The sequence below is a fragment of the Echeneis naucrates genome, chromosome 9, assembly GCF_900963305.1.
Source record: "Echeneis naucrates chromosome 9, fEcheNa1.1, whole genome shotgun sequence".
Lineage (NCBI taxonomy): Eukaryota > Metazoa > Chordata > Actinopteri > Carangiformes > Echeneidae > Echeneis > Echeneis naucrates.
In genome coordinates, this window is record NC_042519.1 from 13,240,104 (window position 1) to 13,264,067 (window position 23,964).

The 23,964-nt window shown below is 40.8% G+C and overlaps 3 protein-coding genes across 6 annotated transcripts in view; 2 read left to right on the forward strand and 1 right to left on the reverse strand.

The window, feature by feature from the left end:
* Nucleotides 1–24: 24 nt before the first annotated feature.
* Nucleotides 25–4,766, forward strand: LOC115048619 (ubiquilin-1-like). The gene is given in 11 exon segments (XM_029510248.1): nt 25–180; nt 340–482; nt 1,414–1,541; nt 1,667–1,929; nt 2,192–2,362; nt 2,438–2,597; nt 2,687–2,877; nt 3,358–3,441; nt 3,664–3,779; nt 3,901–4,069; nt 4,297–4,766. Coding segments are annotated over 11 exon segments (1,704 nt in total). The 5' UTR covers nt 25–45; the 3' UTR covers nt 4,441–4,766.
* LOC115048620 (probable gluconokinase) lies at nt 4,706–10,598 on the reverse strand. 2 transcript variants are annotated; one of them, XM_029510249.1, is made up of 6 exons: nt 10,382–10,598; nt 9,906–9,989; nt 9,618–9,681; nt 9,445–9,531; nt 8,047–8,090; nt 4,706–7,538 (listed from the first exon to the last, which is right to left on the reverse strand). In XM_029510249.1, the coding sequence occupies exons 2-6, from the start codon at nt 9,941–9,943 to the stop codon at nt 7,172–7,174; spliced, it is 600 nt and encodes a 199-aa protein (XP_029366109.1). In that variant the 5' UTR covers nt 9,944–9,989; nt 10,382–10,598; the 3' UTR covers nt 4,706–7,171. The 2 variants fall into 2 exon arrangements, with proteins under 2 accessions (XP_029366109.1, XP_029366110.1); XM_029510250.1 differs by having other exon boundaries at nt 4,707–7,538; nt 9,618–9,648.
* Nucleotides 10,459–23,964, forward strand: part of frmd3 (FERM domain containing 3) — a 44,842-nt gene continuing 31,336 nt past the window's right edge. For 2 of the 3 annotated variants that reach the window (XM_029510246.1, XM_029510245.1), the window contains exons 1-2: nt 11,279–11,558; nt 22,854–22,958. In XM_029510246.1, coding sequence (XP_029366106.1) covers nt 11,454–11,558; nt 22,854–22,958 — 210 coding nt within the window. In that variant the 5' untranslated portion in view covers nt 11,279–11,453. Of the gene's footprint in view, nt 10,774–11,278; nt 11,559–22,853; nt 22,959–23,964 lie in introns of those variants that run through there. The other variant, XM_029510247.1, reaches the window with a different exon arrangement.

Sequence of the window (23,964 nt, forward strand, 5' to 3'; positions counted from 1 at the left end):
GAGTCATCCGGACGGACTCACAGCTCCGCTCCGGACCCGGACAGGATGGAGATGTCAGCGGTCAAAGATGAGCCGAGAGCCGCGGAGGGAAGTCAGAGGACTGAAACGATTCAGGTGGCCGTCAAAAGTCTGACGGACACCAAAGATTTCACCGTGAGAGGAGACTGCACCGTCAGACAGGTCAGGGGGCCAAACAGATCTGTGCGTAAAAGCGCTTCATTTCATCTTTATCAGCGCTCAGCAGACTCCTGAGCGGATTGTGATGGTGCCATCACTGCTGTCATTTGTGACTGTCATAGTGTGTGTGTGTGTGTGTGTGTGTGTGTGTTTTGTGTACAGCTGAAATGGGGTCTGTCAGATCGCCTGGGAGCCTCAGCAGAGCAGCTGGTCCTGATCCACTCCGGCAGGATCCTCAGCGACTCAGAAATCCTGAGTCATCTGAAAGGGCAACACGAGTCAGTCAGCATCTGCATGATCCGAAGGTAAATCTTCTTATGGCCATCACACTCATCATGGTGTGAATATAAAGCCACTACAACAATAACAGACTGCTGAAAAAGTCTGATGGTTGTGGGTTTAAAGACTGCCTGCCTTTGTGAAATATGCAGCCAGTCACGTGTTTGTTTCCTGCATTTAGGTCAGTGTTGAGAGATTTCTTTGGCCTAAAATAACACTGACAGAGGCATCTTTTTGTTTTTCATGGGACTGACAGATGAAACGTAAAACCACATTGTGTCCAAAATACTTGTATCTGTTTTTGCCATAGTAATATTAACATATGACATATGTGGTAATATTACTGCATTTTCAACGTGATGTCAGTGTTGCTTGCATAGATTTAATTTGGGTTATTGTACTGTAATCAGAATCAGCATCAGAAATAGTTTCATTCCCAGGTACGTGTAAATATACCAGAAATTTGACTCCGGTGTTTCTTTCTTGGGCACATTAAGGGAAAGCCAAAAAATATAGAAATATATATATATATACATATATAAATTGACATTAGAAATATTTGCAATGGAATATTTGTGCAATACTGCAGTAATGTGCAAATGTTCATAATGTTTACATTTTGGGCTGCAGGATATGGAATTGAAGATGAAAAGTAAAACTGCTTTTTCACTTCCATTTTAACATAACCATAAAACATCTAACCCTTAGAATGTGAAAATGGAAACGTGGGTTTAGAAAAATGGCACACATGTATTTGGAAAGCTTCTAATACTGCTTTGTCATCTGCATTTACTTTACACTGTTTGATCAAGCACTTGTGAAAATCTTGTGGATGCAAACTGACTCATAACCAAAAATGATTTATAATATTAAACTTGTGCTTAAACAATGCGTGCATAAACAGTATTCAGAAGAAGAAGTTAAACTTCAGATCAATGATACGTTTATCCCTCTCAGGCCTCAGCGTTCATCAGGTGTGCCAGCCTGCAATCCACCTTCAAACACGGTCCAAACAGAGCCCGCGGATGTTCTCAGCTCTTATCATGATAACCTGACACCATCTCCCACCTCTCCCCTTTGCCTAGGTAAGGACTGTGACACCATGTTCTTGTTTGAAAGAGCCCATAGTTTCCCTTTTTCCTGTTCCCTGTATGCGTGATTTCACTCCAGTGCAGTTATGTACTCCTCTGCTCTCGATCTGTTCCCTCAGTGGAGGGTCTGGACAGTCTTGACCTAACAAACAGCGGGCCTGGCTTCTTCCCGGCGCTCCAACGTCAGATGGAGAAGCAGCTGTTGGCTGACCCAGAGATGATGCGTTGCATTATGCGCAGCCCCCTCGTGCAGAACACCCTCTCCACCTCCAGCCCCCAAATAATCAGACAGCTCATTCTGTCTAACCCTCAGGTCCAGGAGCTCCTCGAGACAAGCCCAGAGGTGGGAGACATGCTTAACAATACAGACGTTATCACACAGGTAGGTGTGGCTTGGGGAAGAGTGTGTTTTGTTTTTTTTTTTCCCCTGATACAGATCTGGAATAACAGTGTGTACATGGCTCTGCTAGAATTCTGCACGTTTTCGTTGTGGTAAATATGAATTTTCAAAATATGCATACAGGTGTCTGATATGACACTGATACGATTTTAATTTCACGTTGACTTGAACATACTGCGCCTTTCTTTCCTAATTTTTCTCGCCCATATGTTCAAGATCTTCTTGCTCTTGCGTTCGTTTCCAGGTGCTTGACCTCATCAGGAACCCGGACCTGATAGAGGAGATCATGCGTACTGAAGACCAAGCATTAGACAATTTACAACCAAGGCAAGGCAGCCCCGAAACAATCACTGATAACGCTGATGGTCCTCAGAAGACTGGTGCAAAAATACAAGACAACCATCCACAATCACAGGTAAGTTCCCCTTAAAGTAGGTCAAACTTGGGAAGTGTATTTTGCTGTGTTGTCTATATCTGCTTTCTTTTTTAGAACCAGGCAGGGCCACCACCAGAGGTGACTACCCCATCTGGGATTCAACAGACTCCCAGAGTGGGGAGAGAACAGACGGCAGCCTTTTCCAGTCACTTCACAGATCCCCTGACTGCCACGCCCACAGCTCATCCAAACCCTCAGAGCACCAGCACCGCAGGCAAGAATTCAACCAGCAAAACTCTAAGTACGCATTTCGTTCTCCTTTTTTTGAATCTATCTGTGTCTCCCCGCTCCCTCCTGCTCCAGGCCTGCAGTCACTGCTGGAGGAGATCACGGCCAGTCCAGGTCTGATGGAGAGCCTGTTGTCTGGGCCGTATGTGAGCAGTCTTCTGAACTGCCTCAGCCAGAACCCTGACCTGGCAGCAGAGGTGATTCAAACACAATTTATGATAGGAAACACATGACAGGCAATCAGGTCGCTCACCTTCACCAGTCAAGTGCTCAGCAGGAAGTTACTGGCTGGACCATCACAGCAGGGCCTCTTCTGTAATGGCATGTGTTCAATCATATGTGATGACTGACTGAGATCCTGAATTCTCCCATCAGTCAGTGCATTGTGAGGGCAAAGCCGGCTTCTAACTGTAATGGACTGTATTTAACATGTGCGCTGTATGGTGTGTGTGCATACAGAGCTAGAGAAAGGTATTTTATCACTTCAGAGCAGCAGCTTGGAAATGGCTTGGAAGTCAACCTGTAGTCTCTATGGGCCGGCAAACTTATGAATAATGAGAACAGCATTTAAAACGCAGTGTCTGGAGCAGAGACAGTGGGAGAGGAGGAACAGGGCTGAAACCAGCAGAGTGGGCTGTCGCTCACAGGTTTAGAACAGGACTACAATCCTCCACCGAAGTTCTCGTTAGCTTATCCCCTTAGCTTGTGCGTACAGCCATTGCTGCTCTCACTTTTGACTTGTTCAGATGCTGCTGAGCCATCCTCTGTTTTCGGGGAATCCTCAGCTGCAGCAGCAGATGAGACAGCAGCTCCCTCTCTTTCTGCAACAGGTTTGTTTAATCTTCTTTCTGTTACTCTTCACCAATTTGCTGTTTTGCAACTGTTCAGATTACAATAAAATAAAAATCCTTAATTTAATAAATTACCTCCAAACTGAATGACATCTGAATGACACCCTCCTAAAATTAATGTGCTACACTGAATTTAATGTGCAGACTCAATTGCTCACAGTATTTATGATTAATGTCTTCATTATTGTCATCTGTGTGTAGATGCAGAGTCCAGAGCTGCTTTCAGCCGTGTTGAACCCCAGAGCCATGGAGGCTGTGCTGCAGATCCAGCAGGGCCTCCAGACTCTGGCTGCAGAAGCTCCTGTCCTTATACCTGTGTGAGTAAAAACCAGCCTACACAGGCTTTGTCCTGGTTATTTGGCTTCTAAAAATATAGGAAATTGGGTTAAGAATATATTGTCCGTCTTTTCATGAATAAAGCGGCATATCTTTGTGTAGGGCTGGACTTGGAAACACAGCAGCCAGTGTTAATGTCGCCCCTGAGCTTGCATCGGATGCTGTACTGAACAGCCAATCAGGAAGTGGCCCTCAGGTTGCCTCTGTGACAGACCAACAGCAGCAGTTTGTACAACAGATGCTACAGGCATTGGCTGACATCAACATTGGCGTAAGGCAGCCTTTCGATAAAAAAAATGTTTTTGGCAGCTTCAGTAACTGTACAAAGTGTACAAGTTAAAAAAAAAAAAAAGTACACCTCCAGGGTAACAAGACTCAACATCACACTTGCACAGACAGACCCACATCAGACCATGTCCGGCTGTCATTTGTCAGATTGTGCGTCACATTTTTACCCCCAGGCAGTCTTCAAATCCTTTTCTTGCCTCGTCCTGTCAGGTACATAACGAGGAGGCTGATTTTAAGGAGGAGCTGGAGCACCTGAACTCAATGGGCTTCAGAGACAAACAGGCGAACCTTCAGGCCCTCATCAGCACGGGAGGAGACCTCAACACTGCTATACAACATCTGCTGGGTCTCTGACACACACTTATGAGCATACACCATCATTACTAACAATACAAAGTGCTTTACTAAAATCTATCACTAAAGACATTTAAGCCATATTTATATTGCTGCACTTTCAAAAGCCTACTTATATTCATTCCTTAACTTCACATCCTAATTGGTGTCTGCGGCTGTAGTATTCGTGGTGTAGTAAAGATTATTAAGTCACCTTCACTATAATGTCCTCTCCACCTGTATATCCTACCTTAACTGAAGTAGAGTCAATGCTATATAGTGAACAGATCATAAAGCCCCAAGATGCAAATTTGTGATGTTCAGGGGTATAAACACACGTAATACAAACAAAGGAAATGTAATACACTTGATATTTTTTTAGAAAAGGTACAATGCTTCCTTCCAGGATTAAATCATTCAGTTAATATTAAGGTAGGAAAAAAACAGTAATATATACATCACAGGTCAGTGGAGTTATTTAAATCCACCTCACATGCTGTTCACTTGTGGCAATTGCATAAATCTTCAGAGGCAGGACAAGTATTATCAGTCTCTGAGAAACCTTTGGCTTTTTTTTCATTTGAGAGTCTGAGAGTCAAATGAAAGATTCTCACGGGCAGAGGGAGTCAGATGTCCTCGGCAGTCTCACTCCTGCAGCATACACTCCTAAAGTTTGTCTCCAAAGGTACAGTCAGCTCCAATTCATCAGGTTGCCTTTTTCTTCAATGTTCACGTTTATCTCAAGGTTGCAGAAGGTCTCATTTGCAGAGCAAATCTAAGACAAATTCCCACAGACATGAAAAAATGACAAGGCCAGAATTTACAATAAGCAACTAACAAAAGACAGCAGAATGTATGTTGATGGTACTGATACTATAGATTCACTTTGCATAGATGAGCTACTTGTTATAAACCCTTTGTGCCTAATGATCTTCCACTGCACTGACCACTAATGTCTGTGATTATATGTTTTTCTTTTAGCTTCTCTCCAGCTAAAATGCACCATGTTACAGAAGCTCTGTGTCACATGGAACAGGTGTTTTCATCTCCCTTTGAATTTCACTTAACAACAACTGGGTAACAAACTGTCACTCATCTTTGAGGAGCAGATGAACAATAAAGGTGTTGACTGCTTTAGTTATTTACTTTTTCTTTCTTTGTGAGTCTGTTGGACAAACCTCTTGTTGCAGTATAGTTGCTCTGCATGAAAGTTAACAGCACAATTGACTCAAAAGCTGCTCTTAGGACTTACATTTTGCAAATAGTTTTATCATTATCTGTTATTCTGTACATTTTTTGCAAATAATAATTTAGCCTGTAAAATGTTAGAAAATAAGTGTTGTTTTGTTAAACTTGCACACCAAAAATCCAGAAGATGGTCAGTTTACCATTATAGAAAGAATGAATAGAAAGAAAAGAATGGACAACCTTCACATTTGAGAAGCTGTAAACACTGCTTCTGTTGCATTGAAAGGTTGATGTGAAGAACACAGAGCTTACCAGCCTGACAATCTCAACAATAGACACAAGTCAAACACACACACAGACTAGCATTTTCTGACTTATAAAAATGTATAATGCAATAATGAATATTACTATTCTTACACGTCACATATTACCAATTTATTTCCTCTGCTATTAATATTTAATCTTGAAACTTCTACTATAGTTATATTACACAGTTATGTCTAACTGCCACCAGGGGGCAGTTAGACATAACTTGTTCAGTAAGGTCAACTCTTAGTTCGTATAGCTGACGTTTGAGCTGATAGCAGGCAAAACTGTATGTCATTGATTTATTAAAACTTCATCATATTTAGAAGTGAATTTTAGTTGCTAACATGGTTGATATGATACAGTCTCTGTTTTCCATTCCTCTGCTGCTTCTGTGTCCTGGCTCTCATAGACCTGGTAGCTAAACAGACACAAAAGACGCTATGGCATCAGATATATGTATATATGATCCACTGAACAACCTGTGCGCATTTGTCTCTTGCTGCCAGAGTGAGGGGTCTTAAGCTGTGTGTGTGTGCGCGCGCGCATGCTGGTTTGTCTGCATGTGTGAGATATGAGAGTAGCCAAGGGGGTTTTTCGGGATTAGGAGTTCCTAAAATATTCGGGTTGAGGTTTGAAGATGACTCACACCACAGAAACAGCCTTATAGTATCGAGTAGCAATGTGCATGTATTTGTTTGACAGAGTGTGGGGACATCAAGTTCATGGTCACCTGGCTGTTTGTGTGTTTTCTATATATGCATAGGAAACAGGTCACTAAGCCTCAACTTGAGCTGACCTTTCCTGGTCTGACCTTTCATACAGTACCAGCCAAAGGTTTCAGTTTCAGGAGAAGACTGTCTGAACTGCTGACTGGTACTGTATGTTAAGACAGCAGTGTGGAGCAGTGAGGTGAGTGTTTAATCCAAAACTCTTGAATCATTTTACTCTATCAAATTTAGTGTGCAGTTAGATTAGTGTCGTCACCTTTGTTGCACTGAGGTTGTACAGAGGAATCAAATTTTTTGTTTACTATATTTTAATGAAATATTAACCTTAATGTGGCAGGGATCAACGTAATCATGAAAATTCATCATTTGCGAATCATAACTATTTGGCCAAAATTCTGACCTTCAAGTAAAACTAATGATCCATTCTTTCGATGTCTGTACAAAAATCATGAAAATCCATCCATTGGATGTTGAGATATTCAGTTTGTGCTGAACCTGAATTGTGCTTTTTTTTCCCCCTCTGCTGGTTATGGCATAACTAGTGAGGATTTGAAGCTGCTTATATGCTTTTCTACTTCCATAGCCATGTCAGTAATGTTCCTCTTGATGTCCAGTGACAGCACGTTCTCTCCAGCCAATGGTGGTTCCAAAGCATCAAACTGAGAACGTAGCAGGTCTGCTTTCATGTAATGTCCCCTTCGGGACATCATCCTCTGGTGGATGAGATCATAGTCACCTTGTAGAAAGAGGAAGAAGACATCAGGGGCAACGGGAGGCAGAATTGCTTGGTCTGTAACAGAAAGGAGGGCTTTGGAGCCATAGAGCAGGACCTGTCTGTAGAGGCGATTCAAGGCGGAGCAAATCACAAAAGCATCAGAGCCTGAACACCTTTCCCTAGGGTGGACCGAAACACATACAAATACTTCGTAAGGACAGGGCGTGACACTGAAATTTTATTTAGATTGCAAAAAATACGAACAAAACATTTGAGAAACAAACTTAATAAAGATGAAGTCAACTCCAACCACAAACAGCTTCGGAGAAGGAGGAGGTGGAAATGGATGAGCACTTCAAACATCTTAAGAAAGAGATGGCAAATTTTTTTAACTTCTCCCTCACCTCTTCTCACTCACTCAGTCTGTCTTCACTCTCTGTAACTCCCTTTCCTCGCTCTCTGCTTTTCATCTCAATTTTAAAAACCATCCTTGATATTTTTTATCTTTTTTTTGGACAATTTCACAGCTGCCTATCTGTACCTCTCCGCTTTTCCCCCCAGCTCCTTCTCACTCTATAAACCCATCATCTTTTCCATTTCTGTCTCAAAAAAAAAACCCAACTTTGTGTTGTGTAATAATCTGAGGATGTGTGTCTGTGTACATATGTACAAACTTATTTCACTTACCTCTGAATGACTTCATGTAGCTTCAGAAGCCAAGGGAATCTGTCCTGAAGAGACAAACAACATGACCGCATCCATTTCAGTTCTAAACTGCTTGTTTTCAGATTCAAAGCATATTTCATTTTTAAGAGATATGAAATGATCAAACAGCATCTAAAATGTGAATTCTGAATTGATATGTTACTTTTTCTTTTAAGATTTATTGCTGTTGAAAGAAACAGGTCTTAAATGAAAGGTTAAAGTTATAAGGTAAAGAAAAGTGATTTTTTAAAAATGTTAGTTGTTCCAAATCTTTGTAGTTTTTCCTTGGGAAAAGTAAAAATTGGACTCTCTTGCTTCAGAGGAACCCTGTCGCACTATTGTGGTGACAAACATCAACATTGATTCTGGCTTTTTAACACGAATGGGTGGCTGAATCCAATCACATACGCTCCTTTCAGCATATCATTGGCCATTGGACAGGCAAGCTGAGCTCTGCAGACCATGATGGGGTGAGCTGGCCTGAGTGAAGTCATACTGTGTGTCATCAGACCGCAGGTGAGTCTCAAACCTTTATGTCTTGGAAAATAATGCATCCAGGGATGAATAGCAGAAGTCAATATTTGCTGTTTAAAGAACTAATTTGGAAATCAAACAGATCATGGCAGGACAAACACATCTTTGATTACACTGAAATGAGAATCAGAATCAGTCCTTATTTTTCAGTCCTTTTTTTTTTCTCCTCATACTGCAATGCCTTTAACATGAAAAGCTGAACTCAAATGAGAGGAATCACATTCTCTTATATTCCGGCTTCTGAGCACTCATGTCCTGTTTGGATATGCCAGCATCAACCTGCCAACTCTGATACTGGCATGAAAGACACATTTTTCCCACAGCCTGACAGTAATCCTGAATTTACATATCAGCTTCACTGCATTATTTAGGCTCAAACTACCAACTGTTGAGTATTTTTAAAATATGCCAAAGGGATGAACAGAGCAGATCCCAGGGTAACTCTCCCTGTCATTCAGTTCAGTTTCTGAGTGGGAGGTTATCATCAGCCACCACACACTGCTACCAGCAAGCGCCTGCCAAATATTGACTGCCACTGCTCTGCCTGTAAATTTGTATACTCACATTTTGTGAGGCAGCTTATTGTTTGGAGGGCTCCCTTTATTTTGAAAGTCAGCATGGATGAGGAGAAGATAAATATTGAACCAATAAAAATAAATGCCTTATCCTAATGTTAGGATTGCGGACTGTTAGAAATAATTCTGTTTCACTCCCTGCTGCTTTCACTGCTCTGTTTGCAGCTGCCAATGCCCTTCAGTTACTTGTTGAGTTTTTTTTTTTTTTTTTGTGGCTGCAGGTCAGAGAAAATAACTTCAGTGCTACACTTCAGGGACACAATAAGCTGACCTTGTCTGTGAGCGGTTCACCTCGAGACATCTTCTCAATGTTCTCCTGTGGATGGAAGTCATCCCCTTCATACACCGGCCAGCCCAGCTGATGAATGGAAACACACAGACAGATAAGGGGGGGTAATGCGTGTTCACAAGCATGAATGGAGAGGTTTGTATGTTGGGAGTTACCTTTTCTGACAAAAAAACCCCTAAGCTGCTTCTGTATAACAAAAGGAAAGACAAAACTGATGCACTGAAATGAATAATGACATTTATCCAAAAAAAAAAAAAAAAAAAAGGACAGTTGTATTATCAGATGGTGAGACACACAATTGCACCCTCACTATACTATGTTGATACTGAGTTACATCCCTCACAGGTTTCTAACAGATTCCAGTATACAACAGTACTAACAGCTGATAAACTAGCACTGACTTCCTATGCCCTAAATAAATAGTGAAAATATGATGAACAAACTTTCCACTGCCCGAGACTCCCATTATGATGTAGATCATTCTAGCTGTGGATCTCCAGACATCCAAAGGCAGGTCCTGATCTGAACTAGATTAAAGACACACACACACACACACATTTTGACTGCTGTCAACAAATTACTTGTATCTCTTCAGAGAAGTTTTCATTGACTTGGCAAACTAATTTTCCTGAAGTTTGTAGGTCCCTGTGAATCCAGTTGAAATCTTATAAGTATATTAGTGAGTTTATATACTTTATAAGTATGAAATGAGCTCTTTTAGCAGCTGCACTGTGACACTAACATTGTGAAATGATGTAATTTATGCGGGTAATGACTGTTGTTACACGCCCAAGTGCGTTTGGATGCCAATGTTTCACTTTGGCGTCAGTAAAATATGAGGCCTCCTCTGAAACTGATTCATATGATCCTGCTGTCACGAAGTTTCCCTCAACACTGCAGCTCGGTAAAAGCGGCCTACCTTTGTTTTGAGCCTGCGGTGTTGCCGTAGCTGCAGGAAACAGGTGCTGGTGCAGCGACTTCACGTTTCAACTTCGACCGTTTCCGCTGCCGAACAAACCAAACAGAGGGGACACGGTCCGGGCTCAGCCAGTCGAAGCTCCCACCGGTGAAATGAGCCCCTCTTCGTCGGTGGAAGCTGTCGGACAGGCGACTCCGTGGACGTTAACCGTACGTTGTTTAAATTAGTGCGGAGTGACGTAGGACGCCCATTTAAAGGAGCCGCGCCCTCTTTACCGGACAAATTGTTTTCGACGTCATTACCGATGAAAACAATGACATCCGAGGCGATAACGTGACACAGCTGGCCCGTGTTTCTTAAAACATCCGGGACAATTTCCTTAACTCATATATGTAAGTGTAACAATTTGACAAAGCGCATGAAAGCTGAATACGGTGTGGTACCGTTTTTCTACGTGTCTAATAGATTTCACGATTATATCATCAATAGTTTATGTAATAAGGCGTTCAGACAAAACGGATAGTTCTTTCATGAAGTAAAACTCAGAAGAATATAGCTCATAAAACAGTAAAAAAATATATATTATTTTTGTAAAAGGATGACTCCATTAAGTTATTGTCAAAGGATATACTTTATTTAATATTCCACAGGATAGCTCATTTACATTCACAATCTTGTGATCTGTCACAATTGCTTCACAATTGTTAATTGCAATCTTGAATTTCATGATAAGATGTGGAAAGAGAGAGAGAGAGAGAGAGAGAGAGAAGTGGAGGTGAGCGAACAACGATGTGTGAGAGAGGAGGGAGAAGGGAAAAGCCGTCCTCCCTCCTGGAAATCCATCAGTGGGCAGGCAGGAGACGGATGAAAGCCATCCATCCACCATCCATCTCTCCATCGACCCATTTATTTCCAAGGGCTTCGCAGGGGGTGACAAGACCCGGCTGGGAGGCACATACCTGCGCGTGTGTGTGTGCGTGAGCCCCCAGTGTTTGTAGCCTGTGGGTACGTGTGCGTCTGCTCTGCCCGTGGATCTGCTGACATGAGGAGCTGAAACAGAACCGACAGAAGGATGAAAATGCTCCGGTTCCGCAGCCCCAGCATCCGCTCCTTGGACCAGGAGATCCTCTGTACGATCCGGCTACTGGACGACTCCGAGATCTCCTGCAGCATCCAGGTAGACGACACTCACCCACCGCAGGCATTGTGATCTGCGATCACCGCAAAAAATCACGTGGACCTGGAGGATGAATTTCCTGATATCGGTGAATTAAAGCCGTTATGGATTTCATGCTGTATCAGTGCTGCGTCGTCATTTCTGTTCGACCAAGACTACTTGGAGCGTTTTGATCCTCTAGTTTTCATGTTGCAGCGATTTACTGAGGTCGAGCTTGCATGCTTTGGTCCATAGCTTCTGTGTGAGATATGTAGTAAAGAGGTGTGTGTGGACAGTCCAGTATACATGCATTTGTGTTTGATCCATGCAAAATGTGACCCGCATGGAGGAAAGTTAGGATGGAGTTTGACTCTCAGCAGAGGAATTGATGGAGCTCCATGGGTGTGGTGGTGATATTATATGTGATGACAACCAGAGGATGAATCTCTGTTTTGGTGATTGATTGAAATCAGTTTCTCTGTGTGTTTGTGTGCAGGGAAAGAGGTAGACAGTTGTGGCCATTTGTGTTCTTTCACTGTTGTTATCTGCCTTTATAAATATGATGATGCATGCTGTTCCCATCACGTCGTCATCTTGTGTCCTTGCCCTACAGCCCAGGAAGTGGCTCCTATGCTGCTCTTACCTGATGAGTGGCTGCATTGTCACGTTAAAATTAGGCTGTTCTTATAAAGTCTTCAAAAGTGGACAATTTCAAATTGTGTCAGCAGATACTTTAAGGCCCCATGAAGATTTATATGCACTGCATGGACATATAATAGATGTGTTGTGAAAGATGATGTTGTCTTCAGCAGACAGTAGTGGTTCAGAATAGACTTATCAGCAACTATAACTCCTCATTAATAAATGTCATCATATCTGCATTCATAAATGTTACATGAGGGATGGTCTGGCCTAGTACACCAATTGGGGAATGAAACAAGCAGAGTGATTATCTGAGAATACTGTATGATAACGATCTGCTGCAACAAATGCGAGCAGGAAAAAAGTTATATTGTGAATTTAGCTGATGAAGGCTTGTGTTTTTGTGTTGTCACCCTCCCAGAACTGCAGCTCTGAACTGTGGCGTTTTGATCATTCAGTCTGGATTGCATGCATGAAGCCTTGGATTTGTAATAAGGAAGTTCACTTCAGCTCACAAGGAACTGATGAACAAACCATCTCTTTAAAACTGAAGTTTGGTCTACCGGGAAACTGACATGAGAGGAATAAAATTTGATGACTGGAGTTAATGGGTTTTAAACCATAAGAGATGTAGTACTAAAACCATTTTTGGCCACCTGAACAGAGGAAAATATATTTCCCTTGTTTCCACATACAAATTAGATCCTTTGGGCTCGTGGTGTGTATCATACCTGGCTCCTGGGCCTCCCAGCCCTAAAGTCTCTCTTCTGCCAGGGATATAAAAGTAAAATCCTGTGAATAAGCCAAAGTATGACTCATACGTTTCATAATTGATGTGTTTGATGAAGGACAGTAGATAAGAACATTTATTGTGATGTTAGTGTTTGACATTATTTTAATATACTACGCCTTCAATATTGTCTCAAATCCTTCAAAGCAATACTAGTTTGTTTGCCATCCAGAGAGCTGAACGGACGTGTGATCAGTCGCCTTGGCCCTGTTGTCTGACCATGAAAAACTGAAAGCACTTGCTGCATGTTCAACTAACTTCCTTACTGAAGTTCCACATCTAACAACATTGACAGAAAAAGGAACGAGGAGAGGGTGATAGCAAGAAGTTGTGTTTTTTTTTGGGTTTTTTTTGTGTGTATTCGTCCTCGCATACATGGTTACATGTGTGCTTGTGTCTTTGAGAGCCCAAAGGTGTGTTGAACTGTGTGCACACGTCTGAGAACATTAAAGTCAAATGGGTGGATGCAAGAGTGTGAAAATAGAGGTCTGTATTTGTGCTTTTAACCATGTCTGGGAATCTGGGCGTTATAAGGAAATGGGTGGTTGTATTTCTAGCTGATGGTGTTTTCCAGGGCTTTTATTTAATGGTTTTGTGTTCCAGTGCTGAGTTGCTCCTTCCTACATATTTCATGACATCCTGAGCTCCTCATGCTACACTTCTGCTGCTCGACAACAGTAGTTCTCCTCTTTCCCCTTTATGGAAACATCAATCTTCACTTTATCTGCTCATTTCTTTTCTTCCTGCAGTTTCACCGTCGCTGTCGCTTTGCTCTCTGTTGTAGGTAATATGTAGGTCAGCATGAGATGCCAAAGACAGCATTAGATTGATTGAACAGCATGACAAAAATCATATGGCAAACTAAATAGTTTGCTTAATGTGAGCCTGCAATGCCTTAATTTCTTTTAATTTTACTTTAAGGCATTGGTTCTTGACTTTGCATCAAAAATGGCTGCATTAGCTAAGTCCCTCTGTGGCACAATGTTTGCAACTGCATGGATTATCCTGACTGAATGAAGACTTCAAAATATCTTGAAAAGCCAAGATAAATTTGGAGAACCCACTTTTTGACTACAAAATATATTATGACTGCAATGGTTATTGTATAACATATCTAATTACTGCAACTGGCAACAAAAATAACAGTAAGGCCAATTTACTCCTACAGTATCTGTTAAACATTTCTCTTGCTTTGCATAAAAAATTCAATGACACGAAGACAAACTATTAGACCGTTAGAGTGAGGAAGATATACATGAACAGTCTATAGGTTTAACAGAAATAAGTGTGCACAGTTTTAGTTTCAGTTTTTTCTGTGGGTTAGAGCCGACCTCAAGTTTTCTACAAAATTATGCATCAGTTTGTGATGAAATTAAAATCTTCTATTGGGAGACACTCAACATCTAGGGCAGGTTATGGCAGTGTTTAAAGAACTTCTTTGCAAGTGTCTAAGAGTAAGTCCATCAGGAGAAAAATGTGCCACAAAACTTCCAGCATCAAACAACACTTTGAGGCTGTTTCCTTACATGCAGTTCATTAATTTGTGCGTGTAATTCGGAATAAATTACCAGAAATACCAATTACACAAAGCAATGTGATTAAAGCACCTTTCTTTTAAAGTTACGATTTACAAAAGGTCATCACTATCAGTTGAAGCAAATATTCCAAGAAAATGCTATATTTACATGACATAATTGTCTTGATTCTTACCAATCTTTTCTTCTGTGAATGAAGTGGAGAGGTGGGTGGGTTTGTGTGAATATATGTTTGCTAAATGTTTTCAGCTTCTGGGTTAAAAGACATTAAGAAAGTTTACAGCAGAGAATGATTATTTTAGTTGTTTACTGTGGCACTATATGTGTATGTGTGTGTGTGTAAAGCCCCAGGGGGTGAGTGTGTCCAGCCTGCTGCTCTTATGTCCAGTGGTAATGTTAAGTCAGACGTGCTGCAGGACAGACATGTCAAGATCAATACACTGTGACCTCTTCTGCTTTCAGCTCCTCTCCCCTTCACTATCCGCTCTTTTTCTCCTCCCATCTGTCTTTCTACTATTTCCTCCTTTCTTCTCCTGTCCTCTCTTTCACCCCCACTTATTCCCTCCTCTACTTCTAGCTTCATATTTATCCCTCTCACCACATTTTTTCACTTTCTATTTTTACATCTTCATCTATATCATCTTTCTTCTTCCTTCCCTCCCTGCTATCTCTCCTCTTCTCTCTCCTGCGTCTCTGTGACACTTCATGTATAATTAAAGGAGATCACTGTTCTTCATGAGGCCAACATCAGTCAGCTGTCAGCAAACCTCTACACCATGAATGTGTATATACATGTGCATGTGTATTATGTGCAAATGCATTGTGTATGTGTGTGTGTGTGTTGCATGGGATAACCATAGTTCACTTGCCTGAAAGATTTAATTGCAGCCACTGAACCAAAGTTCTTCAATTAGGGACATAATTTCCCCTTATTCATCAAAAACTGAAGCGAAAACAGCTTTCAATAACTTGAACTTCAGAAATCTAGAAATATATCCTGCTGATTATGCTGTTTCTATTCTTGTGCCGGTTACCTTATCAATCCATCAATAATACAGACTATTTAAAATTCATATGGACTCTGATATTGTTTTATACCACAGCTGCCTTTTGCTCGGTCAAGGAGAGGTGTGAGTGTGTGTGTCAGAGGTGATACTGGTGTTTTACTTACCAGCTTTTTTGTGTCTGTGTCTGTGTACATTTGTGAGCAATGTCGAGGCTGTTGTTTCAGCCTGTAGACGCTCTTTGGAGCAAGTTATAAATAGCATCCAATTTCTATTCTTATCCCACTTGCTGGCGCCTCTTTGATGCTGCTCTGAAGATGACTAAAGAGAAATAATCCTTTTTCTGACTAGTACTTGCAACTGAGAGGGGGCAGAGCAAGATGAGACGGCAGGATAGATAGGAAGAAGAGTGGAAACGGAAATATCAAATGAAATGGGCTACGGAGGAAAGAGAGATTGTTAATAAGAGAAAACAGGAAGATATTGCTGCAATAGCTGTGAGAATGACAGCAACAGATCAACAGGGTGTAGGAAGGAGCAGGAGAGGAAACCAGGTGAAGCAGCTGTGGAGAAAAACAGCTTAAGCAGATTAAAACATAACAGATTTGAAATGAGACTGGCAGAGCTGGCAGATCCTGAAAATGGGTAGACAAGGGAGGATGATAAGCAAGACACTACAAAGATAGACCCTTCAAAAAAAGAGACAAATAATAAACAACTGACTACAGAAAGTTAGACAGAGGAAGATGCAGATAGGTCAGAGGACATGCTGCTGACTGCTATTTGCTGTCTTGCTCAAGGATACACAGCATTAGTGAATTTGTTTGACGGATAGTTTTACTCATCGTCCCAAACATGGAAGACAAACACATCCAAAATTTGTTGCAAAATGCAGAAATATGACTAGTACCTGCTTAGCATCATATGATGAATACATGTATGAATGTGTGTGCCATAAAGACGAGATGAGGCTCTGCTAGAATTACATTAGAATTATTGCTGTTCTGGGCCCTGATGCCAATTTAATATAATTACACTTGGTTTTATTTATTTAGCAATAAACAATACAAAATATCAACTCCCAACAATCCACAACATTGTGCCTATATTTACATGTGTTATAGTAGAAATATAATCCCAGTTTTATTGTCCTTTTTACACCTTTTAGAAGAGCAAATAGAAACGCACATGTATTTGAACTGTATTAATGATAGATATGTATTTGGAGATGCAGGGCAAAGCTGTAGGTAAATTATGTCATCTATGAACAGTATGAACATGTGCTGCAGTGACCCCTTTTCCTGCACGAAACACTTGATTTTACACTTTGGAAAAAAGAGAGTGAGGCAGCGATATGCAGACAGAGGAACACTCATTTTTTGGAAGAAGCATGCAAATGAGCAGAAAAAGCAGAGCTCTCACACAGTCAGGCTCACTCTTTCCTTTTCACACACACACACACACACACACACACATACTCTTTTCTCTGTCAGGGATTGTTTGTTTGAATGCCACAAAAATTTGAACATTCTGTGGTGCAAAGATAAGAAAGCTGCTTCAGTACACCCACCATGTGTACACACACTTAAAACAGCAATGCTTTGAGTGCAGCCACGCCATCATCATCACACTTTCTCCTTCCTGTCATCCGGTGAGTTCGCACCCAGCTATACATTGAGTGAGTGTGATGAAGGCCCATCACAACAGAAACTGGTTCGACCCCATATACTGATAATTTATGGCTCTCCCTCTAAGTTCATTAGGCTGTGTGGCGATCCATGAACATGAAGCATCTATGGAAGCGCATGTGACATGTTTTATGTCATGGGAGTTCATTTGTGCATGCCTTTGTGCATGTCTGTGCGTGTGTGTGTGTGTCTATACAAAAGTACTCATCATTTATCACTCAGTCGTTCCTTTTTCTGTGAGCAGAAGTGTGAGATTGACCTTGTCTGCAAGTAGAAGGAGACTAACCAATTACCCTGTCATCACCTGCAATGCAATATATATATACATATATGTGTCCCATGAATAGGATAATCCCATGGTCAAGTGCAAACTACTGTAAAGCTGTTCTCCCTTTTTTGAGCTATGGTACTGTAATATTTAAATAATTACCTCCATACGTTAGACTAGAAGTGTTTGATTCTCTGCTTCAATATCGTAGACATTGTAGCTTCAGAGGGCTAAGTGTATTTGCATCATGGTTCTCTCACTTACTTTGAAAATCTTTTCAAAAGATTTTACTATCACACCATAAATATAGTCAGACTTTTAACACCACTGACCTGCTGGTGAGTCAGTTAGTTGTTTTAAACACGTGCTGTGCAGACAAACAGTCTTCAAACTTGGAGATGCAAGAGCTTCCAAAAATACCATATGTGTCAGACTAAACTTTGTGGAAATGTGTTTGATATGTTGGGAGATTTGCTTCACTTGACATCTCTAAACTTAAAGCTGCTTAGGGGGGATTAAAAATGGAGAACTGGATGCTAATAGGATAGCCAGTTAATATGTTTAAAGAAGATGCACAATAACTCGTTTCTACATCCCGAGGAATAGAAGGAGAAGAGCTTTTAAGTAAAGTCTTCTTCTTTCCTTTGATGCCCTGCAATGCTTTTCCCACACCCAGCGTCCAGCGCATTGATTTGTCTCTGGTGCATCCTGGTCAAGCCTCTGGATCGATCCCCATTCTGGCTCAGGGCCTCAAGTACAAGCAGAATCTGGCTTTAGAAATACTGGCACTGTTAATAATACAAGGACACTGTTGTCACAGAGGCACAAGAGCCTGCTTACACACTAAGCCCATAGGCAAAGAAATCAATAAATTGGTCCACTATCATCTTCAATCGCCATATCCCTGAAGAGTAGCAGCAGTGACAACAGAGAAAAACCATGAACTAATGTAACATTTGTTTTATTGGTTTTTCCGGCAATAAAGAGGGTCATATCATTATCTTTTAAGTCCCCACTACTCTCTTTCCTGTCCTCCCTTTCACCCATCTCTCTGTGTGAGCAGATAGGGGAATCGTAGGAATTTAATGTGTTTCTCCTCACTGCATTGCAGCCAATTAGGTATGCCGTGTCATGAAAAGAAACCCATCCAAGACGATAGGGACTATTCATAATTGAGCCGACATGCATATTAATTAAACAACAAACGGTGTTAAACTGGGCCAGGGCACTCAGGGTCCTAGTGCTTGACTAGTCGTGGTCGTCAAGTCACGAGATGTTTATGATTGTAGGTCAGTGGTGAGAACAAGTTATGTGCAGGATTTGAACCACAATAATGGGTATTTTATCATCTTGTCTTTGAGTGTATTCTAGCTTTTATTGCAGGTTTTAAAAATGAATGTATATTAGTGCATAGGAAATCGGATTTGATTTGACTGATTGTGATGTGACCCCTGTTTGCTCCTCCCATTGAGTGCCACTGCTTTGAAGAGAGAAACGTGAGAGAAAGAGCAATTTTGTCTGCTCCCGCTGCAACAATACACCCTACGGTTGAAGGTATTCATTCAATCATCAGATACTCTCCGTCCTCATTGGAAATTAGAAATAACATGACAATCTGAACGACAAATATGTTGCCCATGTGATATCAACATTTCTTCCTACGTTAACATAACATTTAATCAGATCAGTATTATGTTTCCTTCAAAACATATTCATGTTTGCATTTTTGCTGTGTGAGCAATTTCATTTCTAGGAGACAGGGTTGACTCATCACACAGATACATCTTCTGAAAAAGATATTTTATAAAATTATGTGAAGGACATGAAGAAAGCGATGCACAATAATGGTGATGTGCAGTATGGAGGTCAAACTTGCTTGATTTCACAGAGTTAACAGACATTTTTAAAAAATTCATACTAGATGTAGGAATAAATAATTCCTATATATGCACTTTTATTCTCAGCATGCTGATGGTTTTCTATTTTTTCCTTCAAGTTCTTGTTTTGTTGGACTTGCTCTGGACCTAGCTGGCCCTAAGGAGCATGCTTTATTGGGAAAAAATGGTAGAAGATAGAGTGACACACACGAACGCACACACACACACGTCAAAGGGCACTTTGCTTCTGCTAAACTGAATACATTCCACACGGAGCCTCTATTTAAAGTGTGCGCGTGTGTGTGTGTGTTCAAGCGAGGCGGAGAAAGAAGCACTTTGCCGTCATTAGGTTAGATCATGTAGAGACAGGATGACCAGGTTAATTTTTAATGCTCAGCCTTTGGATATATAAAATATGTATTCAGCCCTTGTTGGACATGACATAGACTCTTACTATCTCTCCATCCTCTTCTCTCCTCACTCATCGTAGTGGGTCTCTCAGTCTCCCTCTTATCCACTCCTTTTTTTTTTTTTTTAGCTCTGTCTTTGCTGACTCTCACTTTCAGCCTCTCGGCATGTTTGGCCCTGGTTCACTCTCAGTCTGGTCTGTCCTCTCATCTCTCTTGGCATCAGTTTGCTTCTGTCTGCCCTGAGAACCAGACAGCAAAAAGGTGTTGTTTAATGATCTGCCTAGAAATGGCTCACAGTGTGTCTGTTTTCATTTTCTTTCTTCTATTTTTCCCTCCTCCCTTTGTGTGTCTTTCTGTCTGTTCTTCTGTTCTTCTGATTTAACAGCTTACAGCTTACAACTACTGTTGTCATATAGCATCCAAAAGTCCTAAAGACATGTAGACACAGGTCACAGTCAGGCCAACATTGGGAGACAGACAATCACAGTCTGTCCCACAGGTGAACACATTTGATTTGCATCTCACTTAGGCTGTAGTAATATAACAGTCAACCTGAAACAGCCAATAGGGACATGCTGCCTTCAAAATCAATTATAGCTGATTGTTACCATGGTGATGTAACAAAGATCATGGTGGACATCCATCCAACTCTATTCAGCTGTTTTTGTTTTAGTCACTGAAATTGTATTTGATTGGATTAACTCTGCTGAAAAGTAATGAATTGGTTACTTTGGTTCAAGGATACAAAGCGGCTCTATGGACTCAAAACATCAGGTTTTCATATAGTGATGCCACTGCATGGAAATGTTCCCATCAGGTAATGAACTCACTGATGTTACTGTTTACACTGGGTTAGTCATCAGATGAGTCAGATTCTTTAATTGTGTCTTGTTCCCTTATGACACTTGGGTTACCTACCTGACACTGCACAGTCTTTGCTTTTCCTTTTGACACTAAATCATCTTGTTTTGTCTTGTTGGTCAACTGTCTTCTCATTATGTGGTAAGATTAGGCCCGATGTCAGTCCTGAACTGGGAACGGTGCCGCCATGTTTGTATCTACAGTAAAAATGGGAATGTTGGTTAGTTAAATATTGATATGATAATGTGCATTTTGCGGTTCGCCCATGTATGAGCTCCTTCTGTGTTCAAGGGACTTGTTATGTTTTGAATTTGTCTTCACTGCTTTTTGAATTGACCTGAAATTGTTGGTTATTTTACACTTGTGTGTCTATTGTACATTTACTAAACATGTCTTTTCTTTGCTCAGCTTGTGATAATATAGAAAGTTAGGGCACTGTTTCTATGCACTCTTTTGTCGAATTGGTGCTGTGATATTTACAGCAGATGTTTTGTTTTTGGTGGCAGGTCGATGAGTCTACAGTATACTAAAAATACTGCACATAACAGATTGTTTGCTGGGAAATGGAGCATGACTCACTGAGACATTCATGTAAAAGGTTGCCTCGGTGAGAGGTTGCAGTGTTAACCAAACACAACATATGCACAGGAAATATGTATTGGATAAAGATGACTAGACAGAAGACAGGAACAGTACCTCAGCGGGGTCATTTTAGGAGCGGATTTCAGATCACATGCATTGTGACTACATCACAAGATGTAGGAATGATATGTCATATTAGCAATGCTGGTATCTTAAAGAGTAATGGCACAACCTCAGATCACAATTCAGTCAGGAAAGACCTTGATCGTGATGGTGTGGGTTGAGCAGTAGTAGGTGAGAAAGACATGTCAACAGGAGTTCAAGGAGCACACAAAGACAAATTGGTTCAAGGACCGGCATCAAACAGGAATAAAGTGACTATAGCGCTCCTACTTACTCTAAATGCAGACTTTTCTCAAGGATGAATATGAGCCTGAACATAATGGCCGTCTAAGCACCACGGTCTTTTAAAAACCGGCGATCCAGGCGTGAGCACTGCTTCGATCTTTCCACTACACACTCAGCTGCTGTCAGACACTTAACCTGGTCTGTATCAGCAGTAAATGTCTGAATTGGTGAACAAAACCAAGGACTAAAGCTAATATCCTTAGCTTGCTTTCTGAGGAAGACTGAAACATAGCAAACACAACTGTTGTAGCAATCTGTTCGAGGAAATAGAAAACAACAGGGATGATTGGTGTACCTCAAACTCATTCACAATCATTTTCAGCTCTAGATTGAAAAGAGAGAAACTGTGAGGAAGACATGAAACACCTTGAGTGTAAACAGCGAGTGTAAACGGCTACTCAGTCACACCACACACTTTATATGATGTCTATAGCTCAAACAAGACATTGTTGGTGCAGTTCAATATACAATTTAGAATTAGTTGCCATGGAGACTGTGTCAAATTTATGATATAGCATACTGATCTTAATGTTGATTGGCAGTTTTATAGGTTGTTTTAATGGCAATGTGTAATAGTGTGCCTGTTTGTGTGTGTGTGTTTGTGTGTTTGTGTGCATGTGTCCCCAATGGTAAGTAAATCACAACAAGGGCAAGCAGACCATTTTCTACTGAATTAATTAGTCCTGCTTAGCTGAGCACAGAATCCACCTCCCTCAGCAGGTTAGAGAACACTTAAGACACACACACAAACAGAATCAAGACTCTGTCTCTGATGCACATACGACATATGGCAAAATCCCACAGGCAAGAAGGAAAGTGTAAACACAACACTCAAACACATACACGTATTGATATAGCTCTGCTTAATAATGTTAAGACAAGTGCATGGGATCCTTTTGTGGATCAGTATGTGATGAGTGGGTATTGACTGAGGAACAGGCAATGAATGCCAAAGAATTACTGATCTCCTACTGTCTGCTCTGGGTTTATGTGCTTTATATGGACTGTATTTACTCTCATCTAAGAATTGTCACAAAGAGTGCTAAATGTTGCTGACATACTTTTTCCCATTAATGTGTGTGGGCCTACTAAAACGTTGTGTGTGTGTGACAGAAATATCACCTAAGGGTGGGTTGTTCTGTGTGATTATAGCACAGAGGTGCAGTGGGGTTCAGATGTAGCTGTGAGTGAAAAGCCTGCTGCGATGAAGACTGAGCACAAAATAACTCCTGATGTTTTATTTCTTTACAGAGAGACACCAAAGGCCAGTTCCTCTTGGACCATGTGTGCAACCACTACAACCTACTTGAGAAAGACTACTTTGGAATTCGATATGTGGACCCTGAGAAGCAGAGGGTAACTATCACACACAGCGACAACCAAAAGTAGTAGGGATGTAGTGTTTTTATCGTAATTAATTTGTCAGTTGCAGTTTTTGGTGGCTTTAAATATTGTAGGTCTCTAAATGAAGTGAACTCAAACTGCTTGTTTTGTCCGTCCAACTAACAGAAACAACCTACTTAAATTAAATTTATAATGATTTCAATATCTAATAGAAAATAGAGAAACATAACAAATGCTGACACTGAAGAAGACATAATCAGTAATTGTTTAGTTAATTACACAATTGATTAAACAATGAAACAATTATTTAATAATAATTATTAAATTAAATAATTTTGTTTTGATTGATGAACCCATCAGTCGACAAATTATTTCATCAGTGGAGTTTGCAGACTGCAGTTAATTTACACTGGGTGTTCATTAAAATGTTCGGTAGAAGTAAATGAGTAGAAGTGTTATTTCTTTCCCCTCTGTATTTTTCATCCTTCCCCTGTGCTGCCTTACATTTTGCAGCCAAAACTACATTCATAGCGTGTAAATTATGTTTTACGGTTCACACAAAGTTGATCACGGCAAAAAGTTCTTCATGGCTGCACGTAATCACAGCAGAGGAACAAAAATAAAGATATGGATGGTCACACTGAATAACAGGAAACAGCTCCACGGGGCCAGCATTGGCAAAATGGGATTGTTGAATATCAGTCAGGAGGCAGTAAGTACAGTACATTACATTACAAGTTAAAATGACAAATAACAAGATCAGTCTCCATATTTCCAGCAGCCCACACACAGACAGGACCGGACGCTCTCTCTTAATAGAAGCTCCACTGGCCTGAACTGTGGCTCCATTTGAAATGTAAAATGAAAACAGAATAACACAACAGCAAAAGGTGTTACAACACAAAACTAAACAGTCTAAGACAGTACATAGCAGTACAGAAAAAAACATTTTGTATACAGCGTACAAACACTCAGTTGCATTTATAGTTACGATGTTTAATCACATTTAATAACATTT

Bases quoted from the DNA above. Each gene is read 5' to 3' on its own strand.
- LOC115048620 (XM_029510249.1), bottom strand. From the start codon at position 9,943: ATGATCTACATCATAATGGGAGTCTCGGGCAGTGGAAA. The intron at 9,682-9,905 runs GTTTGTTCATCA...TATTCATTTCAG, and splicing joins GGAGTCTCGGGCAGTGGAAA to TGCATCAGTTTTGTCTTTCC. The intron at 9,532-9,617 runs GTAACTCCCAAC...TCCATTCATCAG, and splicing joins GGGTTTTTTTGTCAGAAAAG to CTGGGCTGGCCGGTGTATGA.